The sequence below is a fragment of the Perca flavescens genome, chromosome 9 (genome assembly GCF_004354835.1).
Source record: "Perca flavescens isolate YP-PL-M2 chromosome 9, PFLA_1.0, whole genome shotgun sequence".
In the NCBI taxonomy this organism is placed as follows: Eukaryota; Metazoa; Chordata; class Actinopteri; order Perciformes; family Percidae; genus Perca; species Perca flavescens.
The window spans coordinates 26,488,982-26,510,525 of NC_041339.1; the positions used below are offsets into that span (position 1 = coordinate 26,488,982).

General features: G+C 39.0%; 1 protein-coding gene across 1 annotated transcript in view; it reads right to left on the reverse strand.

Moving 5' to 3' along the window:
• Nucleotides 1-21,544, reverse strand: part of fcho1 (FCH and mu domain containing endocytic adaptor 1) — a 68,014-nt gene that overhangs the window by 35,381 nt on the left and 11,089 nt on the right. The window contains exons 2-3 of the mRNA XM_028588061.1: nucleotides 20,389-20,439; nucleotides 1,391-1,482 (exon numbers count right to left, since the gene is read on the reverse strand). Coding sequence (XP_028443862.1) covers nucleotides 1,391-1,482; nucleotides 20,389-20,415 — 119 coding nt within the window. The 5' untranslated portion in view covers nucleotides 20,416-20,439. The remainder of the gene's footprint in view (nucleotides 1-1,390; nucleotides 1,483-20,388; nucleotides 20,440-21,544) is intronic.

The following is a 21,544-nucleotide window of genomic DNA, read 5'->3' on the forward strand; positions in this document are numbered from 1 at the left end:
TGCAGTGGCGATAGTTTGTAGTTTGTTTTTAACCGAGAAAAAAAAAACTTTATCAAAAGAAAAGGCGATGGTCAAAGAAGACAACGCTAGCATGGACTATACTTGCTACATCATGATATGGAGGGGATTAGTTTTTTCTCATAGAAATATTGTTACGTATTACACAGATGAATTACCGTTGAAATAAACGTTCATATATTCGTTTCCATGTACTCTGGTGGACTGCAGGTGTGGATGTAGTTATGCCCATCGACTTTATTTATTTTACACAGGCTGCGTGCTCGTTTGTCCCCGGGGGACACCACACACGAGGAGAAATCGGGCCAAAAGAATCCAACATGCTGGATATCCCCGATTTGAGATCGGAGCGGTCCCGACGTCCTTCCGAGCAGACAAGAGCAGTCTTAACACACCACACACGGCAGGAATATCTGATCAGATTATTTTACGATAATCAGAGCATCCTTAGGATTGTCGGGAGGGGTGAATCGGGGCTAAAATCGGCCTAATTATCCTGCCGTCTGAACCAGGCTTAACTTTAAGAGGACAATTTTAATTAGGTAGACTGCCCCCCTTAGGTACTACCAGTGAGCTTGTCACGCTTTCAGTTCTCGCACATTTTACAATAAATTCTCAGTAATTTACAAGACAATGGGTCTAGATGGGTAGAAACGGCAACGGACGCTAGCAGATTTGTTCAACTGCAGCCAGCTAGCTAATTGAGCTAATGCTAGTCAAATCAGTTGGTTGAAAACACTGTCTCTGGCTGACTTTTTAATGTTTCCAGCTGACTCTTTTATAAAAAGCCGGGTCTTAAATTTGCACTTGAAGGCTACACACATGATATTGTTCTTAAAGACTCAGGCTAAAGCTAACAGCACCCATGCAAAAATTAACATCATCATCAGTTTGACCCATTAAATAAGCATGAAAATAAAGAAGAATTGTTCTTGTGTTGCAGAGTAGAGCTAGTTAATTATAAGTATTATAAGGAAAAAGATGCAAACGTGGATAAAATATAAACCTCTGATTCCCGAGGGATAATCCACCTTTTTAGGCTTGTATGTGTGTGAGTGTTTGAGAGATTGTGCACTTCAAAAGTAGCACAGTAGTGCGACAGGGGTCAGAGCGGAGAGAGGGACAACTGAAGCAGTTTTAACAAATAAAGACTTGTTTAAGTGTTTTCTGACAGGACTTTGAAACACCTTGTTAGATACAGCGAGAGATGAAATCCAAAACAGTTCATTTATCATCTCTGAGCATTTCACCTTGGCACAGTCTCATCTTTCCTTCAAAGTATACAGACTCAAGAATGTAGAATTTCTCCACCCGAGTCCCATCACTAGCGCCATCTCCCACACAGATATTCACAAATACACACAAAACTTACCTCTCACGGACAAACTCGGCGAGCTCCTTGGTTGCCAGCTGGCCATGCTTCATGTTGTGGTAGAGCACGTCAAAGCCGGCATTTTTCTCCCCCTGCCAAGGTAGAAGTTAACAAACACACACACACACACACACACACACACACACACACACACACACACACACACACACACACACACACACACACAGTCTGTTAGAACCCAAATGAGGAACATCAAACCAATCTTAGAAAGTTAAAGACAGTGATGTAATTTGGTGATGTAGTACAGCAATATTACATTTTTTTTTAATTTAAGCCTTATTACATTTCGCCATTGACACTCCTCTGAAAGACAGCCAGTCAGACTAATTAGTGGCTCCCAGGAAACATTTCACTATCAGTCACATATAGAACATTCAACACTTCCGGCACACTGTAAACATTCATATGAAACCAGCTTAGAGTTGGAAATAATTTAATAAAATGCAAGAAACAGATGGGTATCATTAAAGTTTTATCAAAACTGACATCAAAAATAGACCTTATAGTTGTGTGTAGAGACTCAATTGGTTTATTATAAACGTTGTGGGAGCTACAGTATACTGTACATGTAATTAAAGTTTTACTTTAAAGGAACACGCCGACTTATTGGGAATTTAGCTTATTCACCATAACCCCCAGAGTTAGACAAGTTGATGCATACCCTTCTCATCTCCGTGTGTGCTGTAACGCTGTCTGACGGCTCCAGCGGCATCAGGCGAGCACAGAACATGCAGGTAATGGTTCCAGTAATCCTACTGCTCCAAATAAGTGACAAAGTAACGCCAACATGTTCCTATTTATATGTTGTGATTTATAGAGTCACAGCGTGTACAAAAAACAACGTAACATGAGACACAGCCGTCCTCTAACTGTAAACAAACCGGGAACTATATTCTCAGGCGGAAGAATATAGTACTTGGGCGGAGTGATATGCTTGCAGCAAGCCTGTCTGAGAATATAGTTCCCGGTTTGTTTACGGTTAGAAGATGGCTGTGTCTCATGTTACGTTGTTTTTTGTACACGCTGTGACTCTACAAATCACAACATGTAAATAGGAACATGTTGGCGTTATTTTGTCACTTTTGTCACAATTTGGAGCAGTAGGATTACTGGAACCAGTTACCTGCAGGATCTGTGCTGGGCTAAGCTAATGCTGGAACCGTCAGGCAGCGTTACAGCACGCATGGAGATGAGCAGGGTATGTATGGACTTGTCTTACTCTGGGGGTTACGGTGAATAAGCTAAATTCCCAATAAGTCGGCGTGTTCCTTTAAGGCAAGACACTACAGGTGAATAGGATAACATTTTGAACTAATATATGCCACCATGAACCCCCAGTTTATTACTTAGATTAAGACAATCATTTTTTTACAAGTTTGCTGAAAATGTATTTCTAAATATGCAAATGAGACATTTTCTAATTATGAACAAACCCCTCTGTAAAATCCATCAGACTATAGACACTATAATATAGATTTATTGATACTGTATCAATAAACTGGAAAGTTTGGTGTATGTAAGTGCTACTGAAGTGGAGATTTCTGGCTCAGAGTAGTTTGAGGAAAAAAATCTAATTTCAAGAAAATGGCCTTTAAAGATATGCATTGTTAAATTCTATATAGTTTTATTGGAAACCACTATTTACAGACACAATATCTGATCAAATACTTAGCATCCTATACTTTGTATTATATATATCAATATAAGTATAAAGTGTAGTAACATTAACACAGAAATGTGTATTTTAGTTGTTTTCTTTCCAATAGAAAGAAAATGTTATGGAAGCAAAATACCCCAAAATGTCAAAATCAACCAGTACAAGAAAGAAGAAGTTTTTTCCTGCAGTGTCTGGCCTTAAGATAAAAAAATAATTATGTTTTTGTTTCTCAGCTGATCATAATTGAAAATATAGGCCTGTTTCACAGTTTTGAATATGATTTGGCAAAAAAGCTGTATAATAATAATTTAACTTTATAGGTAACTTTGCACAGTCTGTGCTACATTTTTCATTGTCACACCACACAACAATATACAGATTTTGAGCTAAAGTAGGTCATCAGTACACAGTTCATCATCACCCCCTTACAAACACTAACCAAGTACAGTTGTAGTTTCGGTTTTGTTTTTATGCACTTAATAAAGAGAGAATGTATGTCTAAATAAGCAGTAATCAAAGTTAAAATGAGGAAAAATCCTCATTTGCTATCATTAATCAAGAGCAACAGCATCTTGTGCTTGTATATTTGTGTCTCCTTTTACGTCCTGGTAGGCTGATAATGAGTGTACCAATACATAAATAGACACTACTGATTTACTGACTAACATTACACACATTGAGTTTTGTTTCCATTTTTGGAAATAATTTTGACCATTTTATTTTCCCGTCTACAACCGCGTGTATTCCTCTTTCTTCGTCAAGTATCGGGGTTGTGACAGAAGACTATAGATAATAAAAAAGCAGACATCTCTTAAAAAACCCTAAATTGTCTGGCAAAAAATAGTGCATCTATGTATGACCCCTTCACTCATAAGGAACTGAGGAACAGTAAAACAGTAGCGTTTGCTCATCAACAACAGTACCAGTTTTGTTTAGATCTGACACGGATTATGTGTGTGCTGATAGGTACCTGTCCCTTTTGTAGAAAGAACACACTCCTTCTGGTGATTTTATACATTTAAAAGGCTTGTTTTCTTTTTTCTATATTTATTTAAAAGGCCTTTTTATGTCGTATTCATCGAGTGTCAACATGCTCGCCTGGTAACCTTGGGTATCTGATGCACAACATTAACTTAATGTAGGCTCTCTTAATGTAAAGAATATTTATCTAAATGTTGGTTTGATAAATATCACTAAACCAAAGGACCATTATGTTCTGCTATTATAATCTTTGGAGCATTTGCCATTTTGTTGGAATTGGTTTAAACCAGGGGTCTTCAACATTTTTTTAAGCCAAGGACCCCTTAACTGAAAGAGAGACGGAACATAAATTGTCTAGAATGAATTTGCATTGAATTTGCATCGTCTAGAAGGAATTTGCATATTAAACTGGTAGGGCAGCCTTTACACATACATTTTAGTGCAAAATAGCCTAATAATTGTTTACATGATTTTATAATTCTTATGATTATCTGTGGGTGACTACCTTACCTAAAGCCAGTAAGCAGTGGGGATTTATATTTGCTAATAATATGTTGGATTCATGTTAAGATTTTTAAATTTTGAAAAAAAACTTTAAAAAAATTAACAATAATTTGGAGGCCCCCCTGCATTGACTCTGAAGACCTCCTAGGGGCCCCGGACCCCATGTTGAAGATCTCTGGTTTAATAATATAATAAATTGAATTTATATAGCGCTTTTCACAAACTCAAAGTCACTTTACATAAAGACAAACAAAACTAAACAAAACAAGATTCAGGCACAGATGAAAAGGGAAGGGGCGTGGGGCTACGGATAGGCCGTGGTGAAGAGATGGGGCTTGAGGCTTAAGCATTGGCTTTGATGAAACCCAACAGAACGTGGTTGCTGCTGACATTTTACGGACTCAGTAAAATGCGAGAAAACCACAAAGTTGCGTTGTTGTTCATAGAAAAGTTGCCCACCCTGCAATTTCTGCTTAGCTTTAACACAGACTACAGCTGTCGTAATCACACAAACCTACACATCTGTTAACTTAAGTCTTCATAATCCAAAAAAGAGCCTGACTGATGCAGCACTTTCACAAATAGACCAGTTTGCTTCTTGAGCCTTGCCACATTTTTCAGTCAACAGACAGCCGGGCCTGTCTGTGCAGACAGAGACAGCTGCTTCTCAGGACCTAAAAGTACCATGTTGAAGGGGGAACAGGCCATTTCCCAGGTACCAGGAGAATGGCTGGAATGCCAAGGAAGAGCCACCCTAAACCACACACACACACACACACACACACACACACACACACACACACACACACACACACACACACACACACACACACACACACACACACACACACACACACACACACACACACACACACACACACACACACACACACACACACACACACACACACACACACACACACACACACACACACACACACACACACACACACACACACACACACACAGGACTGTAAACTCCCAGTGGTCAGGAAGAGAAACGGTTGTTTCGGGAGGCGTCTCAGACAGGTTGATGACAAGATCTGACAGAAAACACCAAGCAAGCTCAGCCTTTGAAGCAACATCGCTGACAATGACGGTCAGATTTAGGACTTAGCTTCATCCCATAATGTATAAGAAAATAGACAGCATATTCCACAGAGAAAAGGCAACATTCCGACAATATTTTTGCCCCACTGAAGATCCGGTAGGGTCGAAAAATTGCCTTCATTCAGTCCAATAAAGTTTATAATCCTGTGTGCAGATTAGATCTGAAAACAAAAAGCCATCTTCTCAATTGTGAGGATTTGCTTCATATCTTTTTCTTATGTGATAGTTAAGTGAATATCTTTCAGTTTGGGGTTGTTTGTCAGACAAACTGAAAATGTCACATTGGGCAGAATATTTGCATCTTCTGAGACTGATCTGGTCTGCTGTTTTAAAAAGGTTAGGTTATCAAAATACACAGTACATTTTACTGAAAGGTGTTTTATTTGGAAAATGTTTCTGGGAAGACATGTTGGAGTTGAGTTTATCAAAATTGTAACCATCACAATTGTATCAGGGTGGTGCTAGACATCTTATTTGTGGAGGGAGGCAAGTTACATAATTCTGAAACAGAACCATGTTGTTTTCTATCTCATTCATGTTCAATCTCCCCTTCTTAACAAAAGCACAGGGTTTTGTGTTATTACACAATAGTTGAATGCTTTGACATGAGTGGGTTTTTTTTTTTTTTTTTTTTTTATAAACGGTCGTGCTGCAGGCAGTATTGTGTTGTTCATTGGCAGGGGCAATGAAAGGTGAGCTGCCAGTCTAACACACACACACACACACACACACACACACACACACACACACACACACACACACACACACACACACACACACACACACACACACACACACACACACACACACACACACACACACACACACACACACACACACACTTAACAGGCTAGTATGTCAGATGTATGCAAATACAGCTTGTCCACAGATCAAAGATTAAAATTAGTGCTCAAATGGTTTTGCAAACAGTATTTGATAAGGATAAGTCAGAAAGAAGTCTTGTTAAATATTTGAAAAAACTAATATAAGCAGTCTGTGCTCTGAGCAATATTCTGTAACTTTATTGCAGCAGAATTTTAGCTGTTCGGCATATTATGTTTACTTTTGCAAATGCTCTTAATATTTACTCATGATCTTGTCACGAAAACTGCTCACAAAGACTCCATAAAGTAGTTTCTAATTGTCAACATCCAACCACCATTTTATGCCATTGTCAAGTTCCCAGTTTTGACACCCCTAAAGCTGCCAGAATACTTCATCAGAAGTGTTTGTCAGATGGTCAAATAGCTTCGTTCAGAACCCCCTCCCCCGACACCTTTCCATCGTTGGATTGGGAGGGGTCCAACATTCACACCCACTTCACGCCGTCTCTTTTTTTCCTTTCGTTACACAACTATTTCTACCACTCTTCCAGGTTACAACCAAGTGCAACACTATGAGGATCTTCCAGGAGACATGCGCATGTGAACATGTGCAATATTCTTCCCATATTTAAACAATATTGTGTTCCCCCTCACAACAATGGCCGTCTATTTACCTGCAGTCCTCAGTCAGTGTAGCCATTATAAATATACAAATATAAACACTTTTGATTTCTGACATAGTCAACACATTGCACAAACCACTTCTTTTCTAGTATAACCCAGACATAAAAATCAGCATATTTTAGGAAGAAACACATTGTTGAGGTATAGAAATACCCACAACTCATTTTGTGGCAAACATTTCATGCAATTATCTCTTCAGGTGAGGACTGATGAATCCAATACTGGGAAGTATACAAGAGAACTACAAAGTTTGCTCAGTTTATTGTGTGATCCATGGCAATTGTTGATAGTGCTTGCGGTTACATGACTTGCATCATTAATTTGTTCCCTAAAATAAATGCAACTTTCACTTCGGGATTTTGATATGATCTTAAAACGTTGAATGATTGTGTGCGTTTGTTTTGAGCCAATCCCACATACACAGTCCTGCTGCTGTAAATACTCACTAGAGAAACAAATGTTTATCACTCTGCAGCACAAAATAGTCCCCAACAAATGCACTATTTACTCCAGTTTTAGTAATGTTTGCTAAAAAAAAAATAAAAAGCTGTTTTATAAAATAACTGAGCCTTTAAAAAAAATGAAATGCTATATTGTGTTCTGGTTTTAAAGATTTTTGTGTTCATTCGTAATAAATGGGCTTGGGGCTGAGTGCCACAGACAGGGTACCAAAGTCAGAAAGTATTGAGAGATGGACAAACCCACTATTGGTTTTGGTGCCTTCATGCTGGGATTTTTAACAAAACCTAACACTATAGAATATCAACAGCCGTACCCTTTAACAACAATGAATATGTTGTTTACAGATTTATGAATAACTCTCATTAAAAGAATATATGGATTGCCGCAGGTCAAAGACTTGAGGGAGACAGAACAGTCCAATCAGCTTTTATAATATGACTCATTGTATGGGAACACATGCCTTAGACTGGAAGGTGCAATAAAACTGAAATGAGTGTGACCACGCTGACAAGTCCCTCTTCTCTGATACAGAAATACTCTTGTGCATGTTTAAGTGTGCAGGTTCTTGATTGAGAGCATGAGAGCAGCAAACCCACTGACAGTCTTCTTCAAGTGTCTTCAAGTGCCGTAATGTATTCCTTAAGCCTTCAGTGAATAAAAATCCTTCATGTCTGATATATGCAAACCCCCTCTTGGTGATCTCTTTTTCATCAATTAAGTTGACCGTTTTGGTCACGCACGATGGAGGCCATTACCATGACAATGAGGGGAATGATGGGAGAGGAGAAGAGAGGAATGGGGGGTGTACGGGAGGTGTAAAATCTGTACAGCGACAACTTTCTCATGAAGACTGAAGACCACTGAAAGCTGTGGGGGATCTGTTGAAATTTGTTCAGGGGGATGGTAAGCAGCAGGGAAATTATTTTATCTCAGCAAATCAAACGCCAACATTGCTCTGTTAGGATCCTTGGTTTTCCTGCCTTCCCCAAACGGTTTATTATTATGGTTGTGAGGGCCACTGAACTTTATGATCTTTAAAAACAGGTGTGCTGATCTTCACCCTCAAATCTCAAAGCAAAACAAATTTCAATGTATAACATTTGCAGTACATGTGACGTCCAAGCATTCCCACTCTAAAACACTTAAAAATGCTTATTCAAGCCCTGGCAAAGGTCTTTAGGAAAAAACATATTAACATGGGTCAACAACTAGGTTCAGCCAAAGGTCAGTTCTTTCAGCCATGTTCATTGCTGGAGACACTGCAGGCTTACATGTGTTGTGGAGACACATATTTATTCTATACTATTTCAACTGTTTTTGTATCTTTCTGCAAAACAAAATCACATAAACAAATCTTGATTTGAAGAACTGTGGCTTCAATGCAAACTTGGCCTGATCATCTTAAATGTTCTCTTACTGTAGATACATCTAAGACACTGACAAATTGGAGACTATTAGTGTGTGTGTGTGTGTGTGTGTGTGTGTGTGTGTGCGCGCATTAGCGCAGCGTAGTATTGCAATATTTTCCGTGGCCGATACGCCTAGTATCGATCTTTTATTGTGTATTGGTATGTGTTGGTCAGTTTGTTTGCTTGACACCCCCATTTTCAGCAATACAATTGAAGTGAGATAAACAGAGAAATGTATCTTTTTGATAAAACAGATGTTGACAAAGTTTCCTTTTGGGGACATCATTTGAAATTGGGAAACATTTGAAGTTGGAAAAAAAGGTTATAAATTGCAATATATATATCGCAGAATATTGCAATATGTTAAAAATCACAATAATATTGTATCGTTATAATATCGTATCGTGAGGCCTCTGGAGATTCCCACCCCTAGAGACTATACCTTTGATCAGTAACCATGAGGTCTCCTTTTAAGCCATCCATTACTGTTAAAGACAGCATCTCCTTATTAGGACATGTTGCTCTCAAAATCGTGCAAAATGTGGAATAATGAACAGTTTCAAAGAAGAATAGATATAAGTAGAATCTTTACCTTATTATTTGCCCAGTGTTTTTTTGGCAACACAAATGTTGCTATTTGGAAATAATGTAAGCTAGGGCTGGACAATATATTGATATTATATCGAAATCAATATATGGGGCTACATATTGTCTTTTGGATATCGTAATATCGTGATATGACACACAAGGGGTTATCTTTTCCTGGTTTTAAGGGCTGCATTACAGTAAACTGATGTCATTTTCTGAACTTACCAGAAGTACTAGCGGTTATATTATTTGCCTTTACCCACTTAGTCATTGTATCCACATTATTGATGATTATTTTTCAAAACTCTCATTGTGTTAATATTTAGTGAAAACACCGATAGTCAACCCTACAATATTGCCACAACAAAAAAATATTGTGATATTTGATTTTTTCCATATGGCCCAGTTCTAATGTAAGCCAACCTTCAAGAGACAAAATTCTCTTTTTTGTTAGTAAATGGTGAGGGAAAAAAAAGTTAGAGTGAAAGAAGAAGAACATGCTTAAACATTTAGACGCAGCTCAATTAAGAAACATTTCTGATGATTTTACTAACAAGCTAAATAATTTGGATCAAAAGCCACATTTGGCCAACACGCCACCATTTTTTTCGATCAACAACATCAACTTGCTGCTCAAAGAAAGATTATAAAATGTAAAATGCTCTCTGTAATAAGACAAAAAGGTTTTCAAAGCTTTACAGCAGGGACGTGTAAAACAGAACAAGGCCTGCAAAGACTAACTAAGATTGATGCTGCTACTATACAGTATCTCTGGCACGCAGTATTTTAGATAACTGATCAAAAAAGCTCCTTATACAATATCATCTGAGCCAACTGCCACAATTTTCCACCTCAATCATTGTGTGTGTGTGTGTGTGTGTGTGTGTGTGTGTGTGTGTGTGTGTGTGTGTGTGTGTGTGTGTGTGTGTGTGTGTGTGTTTTATGCCTCTCCAGAGTTTTGCCTATCTAACTGCTCTCACTTGATTTGAATTAGATGAATCTTCCGACTTCCCCTCAGGCTTGTATGAAACTAATTACAGACGGTGAGGAAACCTGGGCTGAACTAAACTGTGCTTCAGGGCCTGCATCACAGCTGCCTCACTACAACAAATAAAATATCTTCATCTCCATGTTTGCCTTTAATGTCTGAGTTGTGTGGTCGACTACAGACTGGAGGAGTGAGGGCCTAGAAGGCAACAAGGGATCTCAAGGAGCTCAAGGTTCCTCATGAACTAAATGCACTGCTGCCAACATTTTATCCATAATAACAAGTTCTAGGCGAGCAAAACTGGGTCCGTCAAACCTCAAAGTCAAGAACCAAGGACTTGTGACATCAACATCAGCCCACACGTTTTGTTTTCCTCATTGTGCTATGAATACAATGGGCATTTGCGCTCTGAATAATAGAGGACTGACAGCTGTCTCTTTCTCATCAGCATTAACCCCTTTCTACACCTGACTGGGTGAACACATTACTCACTGAGCTGTCACTGGTTGGTTTGCTTCTGATTTTCAAAACTTAAAAAATATCATTGATCACAACATCACATGAAACATCACATTTCTCCTAAAATATCTACAATAACATCTACAATAAAGAAAAAAGAACGCTCCAAAAGTGATGCGAAAAGAGAACAGACTGAAATAGAAGACTTTACCCAACGGATTAGGGCAGTATGTACTTTTTAACTCTGAGAACACACACAAAGCGAGGTGCAGACAAGCGTGAAGCAAGCACAAGCATATTAAAATCAAATTAGGAAACAGGTTGTAAGTCTCTTCTCCAACATCCAAAGGGAATAAACATTAGGTATTCAAAAAAACCTGCACAACCTGTTCATCAATTTGACTGCAGCACAGAATTTGGTAATGCTCGTCATATTAACCGTTTGTTTTTATTGCATCAGAAACTCTAAACATTCATCATCAGAATATGTTTTGTCGCTGCAGTATACTGAGGATGCAGACTAAACTACAATGTCAGCATTACAACAATTAGTTTATCCAACTCCTCCTCTCCCATTGTCAGTGGTGAAAAGTAATTAGGTAAATTTTGTCAAGCACTGTATTTAAGTACAGTTTTGAAGTATTTTTGACAAATTCTATTTTATGCTTCATACTTCTACATTTTGGATGGAATTTTTGTAATTTTTAATCCACTACATTTATGTGATACCTTTAGAGATACTTTGCAGATTCTGATTATTATTCAAAATATAGTCAACAAATAAATTATGACGTATTCTTATCACTTAATATTAGACTTTATTGATCCCTTGGTCCCATTCTGTATAAAGTTGTGATGTTGTTAATTTGTACTTTTACCCTAGTAAAATTGTGAATGCAGGACTTGATACTACCTTTACTTCATTTAAAGATCTGAGCACTTCCTCCACCACTGACCATTCCCAGTGCCCATTTTTTTTCAACATTTGTATGATCAGGAAAGTGAAGTGTTGCTCAGCTTGGCTCAGGATTTATGATACAGTGCTTCATTCTCTGGCAAAGTCTAGCTGTGCCTTTAGTTCTGGCTATTTGTCAAATCTGCCCTTACAGACTGACTGAGACTGGATCCAGTGTCTGAGAACATTCCTGCTCTGTAATACAGCCCTTCAGTCATATGAAACTAAGGTACTGAGCCGAGCAGAGCAGAATTGACCAGAATAAAAGAAAGAAAAGACAAAGCTGGAATTATGCTTCTCTGGGCTTCACATTGGCAAATGAGCCGATGGTCACTCTGAGATGTCCATGTTTCTTTTATACTTGCATGTATAACTTGCGTGACGTTTACTTTTTTTCTTTGTTTACGTTTCAAACCTGCCCCCTCCCAAACAGAGTTGAATCAACCTGCTTCACCCATAGGTCCATACAATAAAGTTGGAGAGGTGTGCGTCTGCTTCTCTGCGAACATCTACAGCCTATGGCAGAGTTTAACATTAACATGAATCCAACATATTATTAGCAAAGATAAATCGGCATATTTGTAAAAACAAACAAAGATTGAATTCACACAACATGTAAAGGCAGCAACAGTCTTTAACTAGTATGAATTATGAAAGGACACATTCACAGCATAGAGCTTTACTGTATATTCAATTCTGGACGGCTGCTCATACTGTATCTAATTTGTTTAAGATGACTGCACATAAAACATTTAAATAACTGCCCAAGATAAGAAGATTGTTGGGAGTTAACGTTGCGTGCATTTAGCTTCTTCAGGTAACTCTTAACTCAAGACAAAACCAAATGATGCTGCTGTTCACCAAGGATACTCATACCGAATCTTTTAACAATCATTCGGCAAATGGCATATTTATAGAGTGCCACAGTATAAATATCTTGGTATCTGGCTGGACAATAATCTTAACTTCAAGCATCATATTAACGCTCGGATTACTAAATTGAGAACAATACTTGGTACAGAAATAAGAATTGCTTCCCCATTCACAATAGAAAAAAAATGGTCTAATCAATATTTTGTATCTGTTTTGGATTATGAGGATGTTACATATGGAAAAGCTGCTGCCTAAGTGGTGATCCTTACAGCACCAACCACTGCCATTTTTACCAAAAGGTTGGCTTGCCTTATTTGGCTGTGAGGCGGGACCAGCATTGGTTTAGATTCATCTATGAAGCTTATATACAGATGCCTCCACCCAATATTTCATTCCTTTTAACTCTGAACTCCCATAACCTTGGTACTTGCTCACAGAATAGGTTATTTCTCCACATTCCATTACTCAGAACTGATCTAGGAAAACATTAATTCTCCTACAGTGTATTACCTGCAAAAGGCTTTAAACTTGGACTCGCCACAACGACTGTTCAAAGGCTTTATTTCAGACCATGTTTAGATTGTAAATGCTTTTAACTATACAGTAATTTTATCTGGTTTATTGATTTGTTTCGATTTCATACGGCATTGTATTTCTTTCTTCTATTTTATTATATAATCCATAGCATGTTTATTATCCTGTATTCTAACTTTAAACTATCATACATTGTTGTTTTTATTGTTTGCCGTTTTGTTTGAAAGTATTGTTTTACGTCTCGACACTGTTGTAAATCAGGATACCTCCTTAATGATCTTTCGAGAGAAAATAAAGGTTGATTGATTAAGTCTCCTGCAAAATACATATTACACATGATCCAGCTCAGTACGCCACACAATGCAGCTGCAATAAATCAGGAAGCTGTCAAAAGTAAAGCTAAAACAATCCACCCCTGCTTCAGACAGTATATCACCGAGCCATCCAGCCAGTCGACTGACTGGTCTGTCAGTGCTGTTGTGAGTTTTGCTGACTCACAGAAACTTTTTCTGCTGACTGGGCAGGTCGAGCAGACCGAACAATCCCACAGCAGAGAGGTAGCAATAACATCAGGAGCAGGTAGCAGCAGCCTAGCACCATTGATAGCTCAAGACTTATTTGCTGTGTGGGCCAGTCTAAGAAATTCACCTCTGCTGGTCTAAGATGCTCCTGGGTTTCCAGGGGAGGGATAGGCCATGTGGATAGTTTCTGGTAGGGTTTGGCTATGTCTACCGAATTGGCATATGACGATGTCCACAGTGAAACAATAATTAATATTCAGGCATCTTGCTCCCAGTGTGCTCTCGCTGCGTGTCTGTATTGGCCTGTCTGTCTGTCTTATCTGTCCGTCTATCTGTCTTGCTGTGCTCCCTGACTGAGTGCTGAGCACTGCGGATGTGGGCTGCCCGAGTCATCCACACTGAAACTGAAATGTTATGGGCACAAAACCCGCTACAGGAGCTATATCCACCACCATTAAAAATTAAAGGATGTCAGTCATCTTATCAATCATTAGGCTCGTTCGAGATGAGCCAGATCTGCGCAGAATCGATCACCGGCGATCGCCGCTCTATGCATGCCGGTTAGATTTGTGTCCGACTTGCTCTGACGTCATGCACACGTGGGCAACGATAATCTCACGAGACCAAGGCGGCCGCAGTTCTGAGACGCAGGTAGCGAAGTTGCTTTTCACCAACTGCAAGAGCCAGGCGGACGCAGGCAGACCCAGTGCATGCTGGGAAATGCCGGCCTCTCAACGGATTGGTTCAGAATCGACTCAACATGATGACGTTTTATATAAACTTTTTATTGATTTTGAATCGGAGGGATTTTAACTGTGATTTGTCTGATTTAAAGGCTTATTCTGTACAGAACACATGTAGTGTGGCTGATAGTTACGTTTAGAAGTCAAAGAGACTAAATCTGTTCGGATTACAGATCATCTACAGTCTGTTAATTAAAATCAGCAACAGATCGCATGTAGAGCTTTTTGACAGCTACTCTGTCATAATAAAAACAGCTGGAGACTGTTTAGGAGCTGATATATGGTTCTGACTTTTTATTTTTATTTTTTTTGATTTTTAATGTGTTTAATATTTTATGAGCAAGTGCCTGCAAAACTTAGACATTCCCAACAGCCTCAGCTGTAATTTGTGTTTTGTGCTAATTAGCCAATGTTTTTTTTTTTTTTTTTGGTCTGATAACATTTTATTAAATCAGAATCGGACCACCAGTGTTTGTCACTTCCTGTTCATCTTGAAGGCTGCTGGAATCAGCTGGAAAACTGTCCGACTTGAGAGCGGACTTTTGTCACCGCCGAGCCTATTACGTTCTTTCGCTAGAAAGGAGTGTGTTTCATAGACTGTAAACATAAGTGCGTTTGTAATTGTACCAGTAGCTCTCGCTCTCTCTTTCTCACACACTCGCTTTCTCACACTCTCTCTCTGTCTCTCAAATGCATGCTGTCCAGAGGACATACACAATTACAACTATCCAAACTGATGATTTTTTGGGGAAAAAGTGACAGCCTTAGTGTCCACCTGCAGTTGCACTCGCAAAATCAATCTGTGCGCCATTGGTAAATCGAAATGGTTACTTTTTAAGCATGCAATGAATGCCATTAGCGCAATTTGAATGATAATGATATATATCGTGAAACGGTGTATAGATCAAATAACCTCACGAGAATGTCAGTTTTTGACTGATCCAGTGAATAAAATACTTTAAAAAGGTAAACCATCACATGTAGCAAAATCTCTGATAGTTGACACATTTTTGTTGCTCCCCAGATGCTGTGTGTGGCTGTGCACTGCTCCTAATGCTTGGGATGGGTTAAATGCAGAGATTGAATTTCACCACATTGTATGCGACGAAGGTGTCCAGAATCATTACACACACACACACACACACACACACACACACACACACACACACACACACACACACACACACACACACACACACACACACACACACACACACACACACACACACACACACACACACACACACACACACACACACACACACACACACACACACACACACACACACACACACACACATATATAGAAACGGTCTCTTTCAAAAAAGGGCAGCTGTAAAGAACAGAGGAGGGGAGGAGAGATAAAATTAGTGAAGAGGCAGAGACAAAAGAGGGAGGGACACATGGGAAGGAGAAAAAGTTCCACACTGTGTGTTTACTGTTCTTCACCCCGAGAGAAAACCCCATGACTCAAAGTGATGGGAGGGCAACAACGATGGCATCATTAAACTAGAAGCAGGCAATAATAAAAACCCACTGGGCGTCGTTTGTGTGTATTTCTATGCACACACACACTCTTGTATCTGCAGGCAAAGAAGGAGCTGATTCTAAGAAGTGAAAATAGAAAACTTATACTGTATACTATACTATACTTTATACTGTACAGCCTCAAAACAGGACAGCTTCCTGATATTTACGGTTATTCTTGGAAATAGTTCATTTAAATCCCCTCGGATATCCTGCAGACTCACACCAAGGACATGTTATGGTCTATTCACCCCTGCAGAGAGAGAATACAGTCTGTACTGAGAGGAGAGATGGGAATATTATCAAAGAGCCTTCTACAGCTCATCTTAATAATAAATCCAAACCTTTTTCATTTGTGCGGTGTTTATTTCCATCACTGTCTGCAGTGAAGCAGTCCAGGCACAAATGCACAATGTTTTTTAAGTTGTAAAGCTATTCCCTTTATTCTCTTATTTAAAGCAATGTAATCCTCAAAAGTATCTCTCTTGCTTAATAAATGAGCTTCACATTCATAGTGACGGTAGTGGCATCCCAACTCCAAGCTGGTTTTCAGTATGTATGTACGCATGTATGTATGTGTGTTAATGAAGTAAAGTCAAAACAGTCAGAATGCCTTTAGTTTTGAGTGTGCCATTGATGGATACTATTATTCCACAGTGCAATGCACAAAGAAATGAAGGAGCTGCTCACAACTGCAAAAAAAAAAAATCAAAAATCAAAAATCGTGGAGAAAATAAACAGTAATTACTACATTTTTGGAAGAAAACCTTGTGAAACGTTCAAAATACGTTTCTTTCTTAAGTTAACATGCAAGCAGCATACTAAAGTTGCAGTTTGACTGACATCTGATGGAACAAGTATTGTATCATTTCCTGTTAGTATAACATGTTATGTTGAATTATTTTATACTAAACTGTAAAAACAAGTTCATAAAAAAGCTTAGAACTTAGTTTTACAGTTCATACTGTATACAACTAGAATGTAGTATTAAATTGGGACACAGGACTTGTGATTTGAGATGGGATCATCTTATAGCCATGTTTGTTTGCTAAAAAAAGGGCATGATAAAACTAAATCAACAGTGCAGTATAATGATACGGTATGAGGTTACTAGAACAAGGGACAGATTTATCTGCTAGGGAGCTCCAGGACAAATTTGAGCTGTGGCCGCTATGGACTTTTTTGCATTGTGTATACTCTACATCTTGTGGCCTTTAACGACCCAACAGGACCAGTGCAAATGGCAGATTAGCTGGATAATGAGACCGACCATTTTGTTTTTGACACGGAGGTCATGTTAGCCAAATTTGACTCGCCAGCGGCATTTTTAGTCAACACAGAAGCGGAGTAGCGTTTGCTGAGAGCGGTTAGTCGATTTAAGAGGTATTTCTACAACTTGTTCAGCTGCAACAATCCCATACACACTTTTCACGGCTGTAGCTAGGTAGCTAGTTATCTACACAGGAAGACATCTCCATTCTGAATCCTAATAAGCTCCGATTAGTCATCTGTTTTTCCAACCAGAGGAAGCAGCCGTTAACAGGCACAACAACAGACAAACAAATCTGATTCAGAGGTATGAAACCAGGCTCATGGCAGATTCCATATTCAATCAAATGAACCCAAACTAATTTACACCACAGTAAACTTGGGGCTTGGAGCCCACAAGAGTCCAGGGCCCTGGGCATTTGCCCGCTATATTAGTTGGTTATCTATTCTTGAAAAAAAATCTCATGAGGAAATTCTGTTGTGTTGCATGAAATCTTTTTGAAAATGAAAAATCTAAATTCCAAGAACAACTAAGCAGCACAAATCCTTTAAGAAATCTATTCCTAAGACTTAGCCGTGCCTTAAATTACTAATGATGTACTTAATTATAGCTGATAGTCCCCCTGTGGGCCATGACTGCAGCTCATATGTAGTTAATGGGAAAGGACAGCGTGCTATGAGGAGGCTTTGTGAGCGGCTGTGAAGGTTCTTGAGCCAAACAAGACGAGGCTCTGTGTCTGTGTGTCGGTGTGTCTGTCTGTGTGTCTGTGTGTGTGTGTGTGTGTGTGTGTGTGTGTGTGTGTGTGAGACTTGTTCCGAAGCGGCTGTGTTGTCTAATTAACTGAAGGGTTGATTTGTATTACACAGCTATTCAGGCTGGGTGGGAAACACAGTTATGCATATGTATACACATGCAGGCACACAAATAACACATATTAGCTTAAAGGATCAAGAAAATGTAGCTGTATTTTCAAGGAAGGCACTGTGACGAAGCCTAAAATGTAATACAGGCAGGGAGATGAGTTCTCTGAACTCATCTTGAATCTCATGCCTGGCTAAAATTCTGCTGCATTGACTCCCTGTCAGCTTGCTTCCCTCGCTACCAGTTTGCTCTCATTTTCTTGCTTTTTCCACTTGCCTCTGTGCCTGCAGACCTGCTTCTCTGCCCACAGCAAAAATACTGCAATATCCATGGATCATAGATGGATGTTTAGCAGGCAAACATTTTTATTTATTATTTTTCCATTTAAAACGCACATGCATATCCACAAACCAATAGTTTTGAGTACCATTATCTTGTTTAATGCTTTGGCCTTTAATTATAAACACCTCCTCTTATCTAATCAGCTTGCTTTTAAGATGCTGGATGCTGACATTGACGGATTGACAGAGAATTATCAATAGGCAACCACTACTTCTGATCTTTGCCCCAGGTACAAAAACCTGGATACTGGATCAATAAGGGAAAACTTTCTTTTTTTTTTTAATACAAGAACCTTGAATGTTTTAATACCTTCCCAGTTAAATGTGCTCATTTTCCTATCTGAATACCGTTTCTGTGCCTGAATTATAGTGCTAATGCTAAAATATTACTGAAGACTTTTCTAAGTGTCATGAGGCAAGGTAGAAGAAATAGGGCACACCTGAAATAGATGTACCAGATGTGTGGGGACAGAGAGAGGAGAAATTCAGGATGGAAAAGAAAATAAGGGAAAGAGAAGAAGGGGGGGGTGGGGAATGAAAGAGATTTCCCTACTTTAAGCATCTGAGGAAAGCTGCTAATGAGGCTATCAATTACTGCACAAATTAATCTAAATAATGTGCCAAAATTAACTGGTATCGCGTAGTATGAGTTACCAGTTTATTATTAGGCACACTTGTAAAATCTAAAGCATTCTAACACAATAATATAAATCCTAACTTTGCAAGGCTCATAATGAACAGCTACTGTATGTGTTGATACTGAACATGGCATCATGACTTCGCGTAAATATACACGCCACTTTCCTAAAGCCAAGTGGTGTGTTATCTGTACGCATTTTCAGCATTTTTAGCGTGAAACGTCACGCGCGGGTTGGGTTTAGGAAATGAAGAACCGTTGGCTTCAGGAAAAGAATAAAGCCACGGTTGGGTTTAGGAAAAGAACATCTTTGATCAGAAATTTCCTGAAGTAAAGTGCGTTGTTTAACCCTGCCTGACATATTGAGGAAAAAATCTTTACACATCTACTTATTGGCTTTTTCACAACTTTCAACTGCATCGCACAGCCTTCATCACCAAATGACGTTTGCTTGTAAAAAAATAAAAAATAAAATCATATTCGCCCGAATTAAGGTATCCAAAAAAAGTATTGTTATGGTATTGGTCCTGAAACTCAGGTATCATATTGGCCCTAATTACAAAGCAATGTCATACATATTAGGGACCACAGAGTTATATGAAACAAGTATGACGTCTTATGCTTCAAGAATTTCCATGAAATAAGCAATAGCAAGTTAAAAGCATTTGAAACTACTACAGACAAAAAGCCTTTTACATTAATAACACTGCAGAGTGTGACATCATCTCTGCCTACAATAACTGAATGACATTGTTGTCCATGTGGCAGAAAATAAGCAGATCGCTGAATACAAGATCTATTACTTGCAAGTTAGCAGAGGAGGGAAACAGCCAGCGCTTCCTGTGCCTACCTGAGGAGCAGCAGGGAGCCAGAGGTTTGGCTGCTTGACGGAGAATATAAATGAAAAGCTCAGTGACTCATGTTTGTAATTCAGCATAACATGTGAATAAGTAATTCACATGATCAATGTAGCCACCATAGGCATGTCTTTCTACATAATCTCCATCATTATATTGACTCTTTTCCAGGTGTTTTCAATTTACACTTACCCAGAAGTTGTTCTTAAAGAAGGCCATCTTCACTCAGAGATTCACAGCAATCTGTAAAAGAGGTAGAGAAGACGTATGAGAGAGCAGGAGATGACATTAATAATAATTATTTTTTAATCTGCCTGACTTCCATTTTCTCTACATCACAGTCTGTGCTTGGGATAATAACCTGGAAGGATGCCTATTGGGTTCCTTGTAACAATCGGTCAAATGTTTATGCTCAGCCTTTTCTCTACCCTCTGAGAAGAAACTGCAGCATTAAAGTCTCTCCAAAGTACACATAAACAAGCTTCCAGAGAGTCCTGACTTTATAAAAACTCCCTGGACACCTATAGTGCAGAAAGGAAGCCCCAGAGGGAGAACAGAGGAGAGCTTAACAAATGACTTCAAAAGGATAAACTCACAGGAAGGAGGGAGCGGAGAAAGGAAGCAGGGAGGAGGAGTGACAGGGGAGATGGGGGAGGAAGGTGAGGGAATACAGGAGAGAAGAGATAAATCGATGGAGGAACGAGGCAGAAGAGGTGGAGGTAGCCACAGAGGAGCTGATACAGCTTGTGAAACTGGAGGCTGCAGCACTCTGCTCTGATTGGCTGAGTCAACTTCTGTCCCAAGCTGCTGTTGATCAGCTCATCTAGCTTTCATATTGGCTGACTGAGTAATAATACTCATACTTTGTTTATGAAAAGGTTAGCATTTATGTATTATCTTATTATTTATGTATTATATTAGAGTTCAAAAACATCACAGCAGAAAATGCATAGCACCAAAATAAATAAATAATATAATTATACTTAAATTCAAAACTACTAAAATAAAAAAATCTTATTTTTGTTGTTGTATTAATACAGCAGCTGAGCATACACCTTGTGACCCCTTACACACACACACACACACACACACACACACACACACACTGTCCTGCCCCTTCCAAGAGAATCCATAATGTAAGTGTCTCCCCAGAGCTGCCCTCATACAGGATTTTCTGTTATTTTGCTGACTGTGTGTGTGTGTGTGTGTTTGTGTGTTTGTGTGTGTGTGTGTGTTTACAACAGCCCTTTCCCTGCATTGGCACAGACTCAGCTCAGTCCGGGTGACCTGGCATTAGGCTGCAACACACAGATATAAACACAGCGAGACCTACTACACACACACAGAC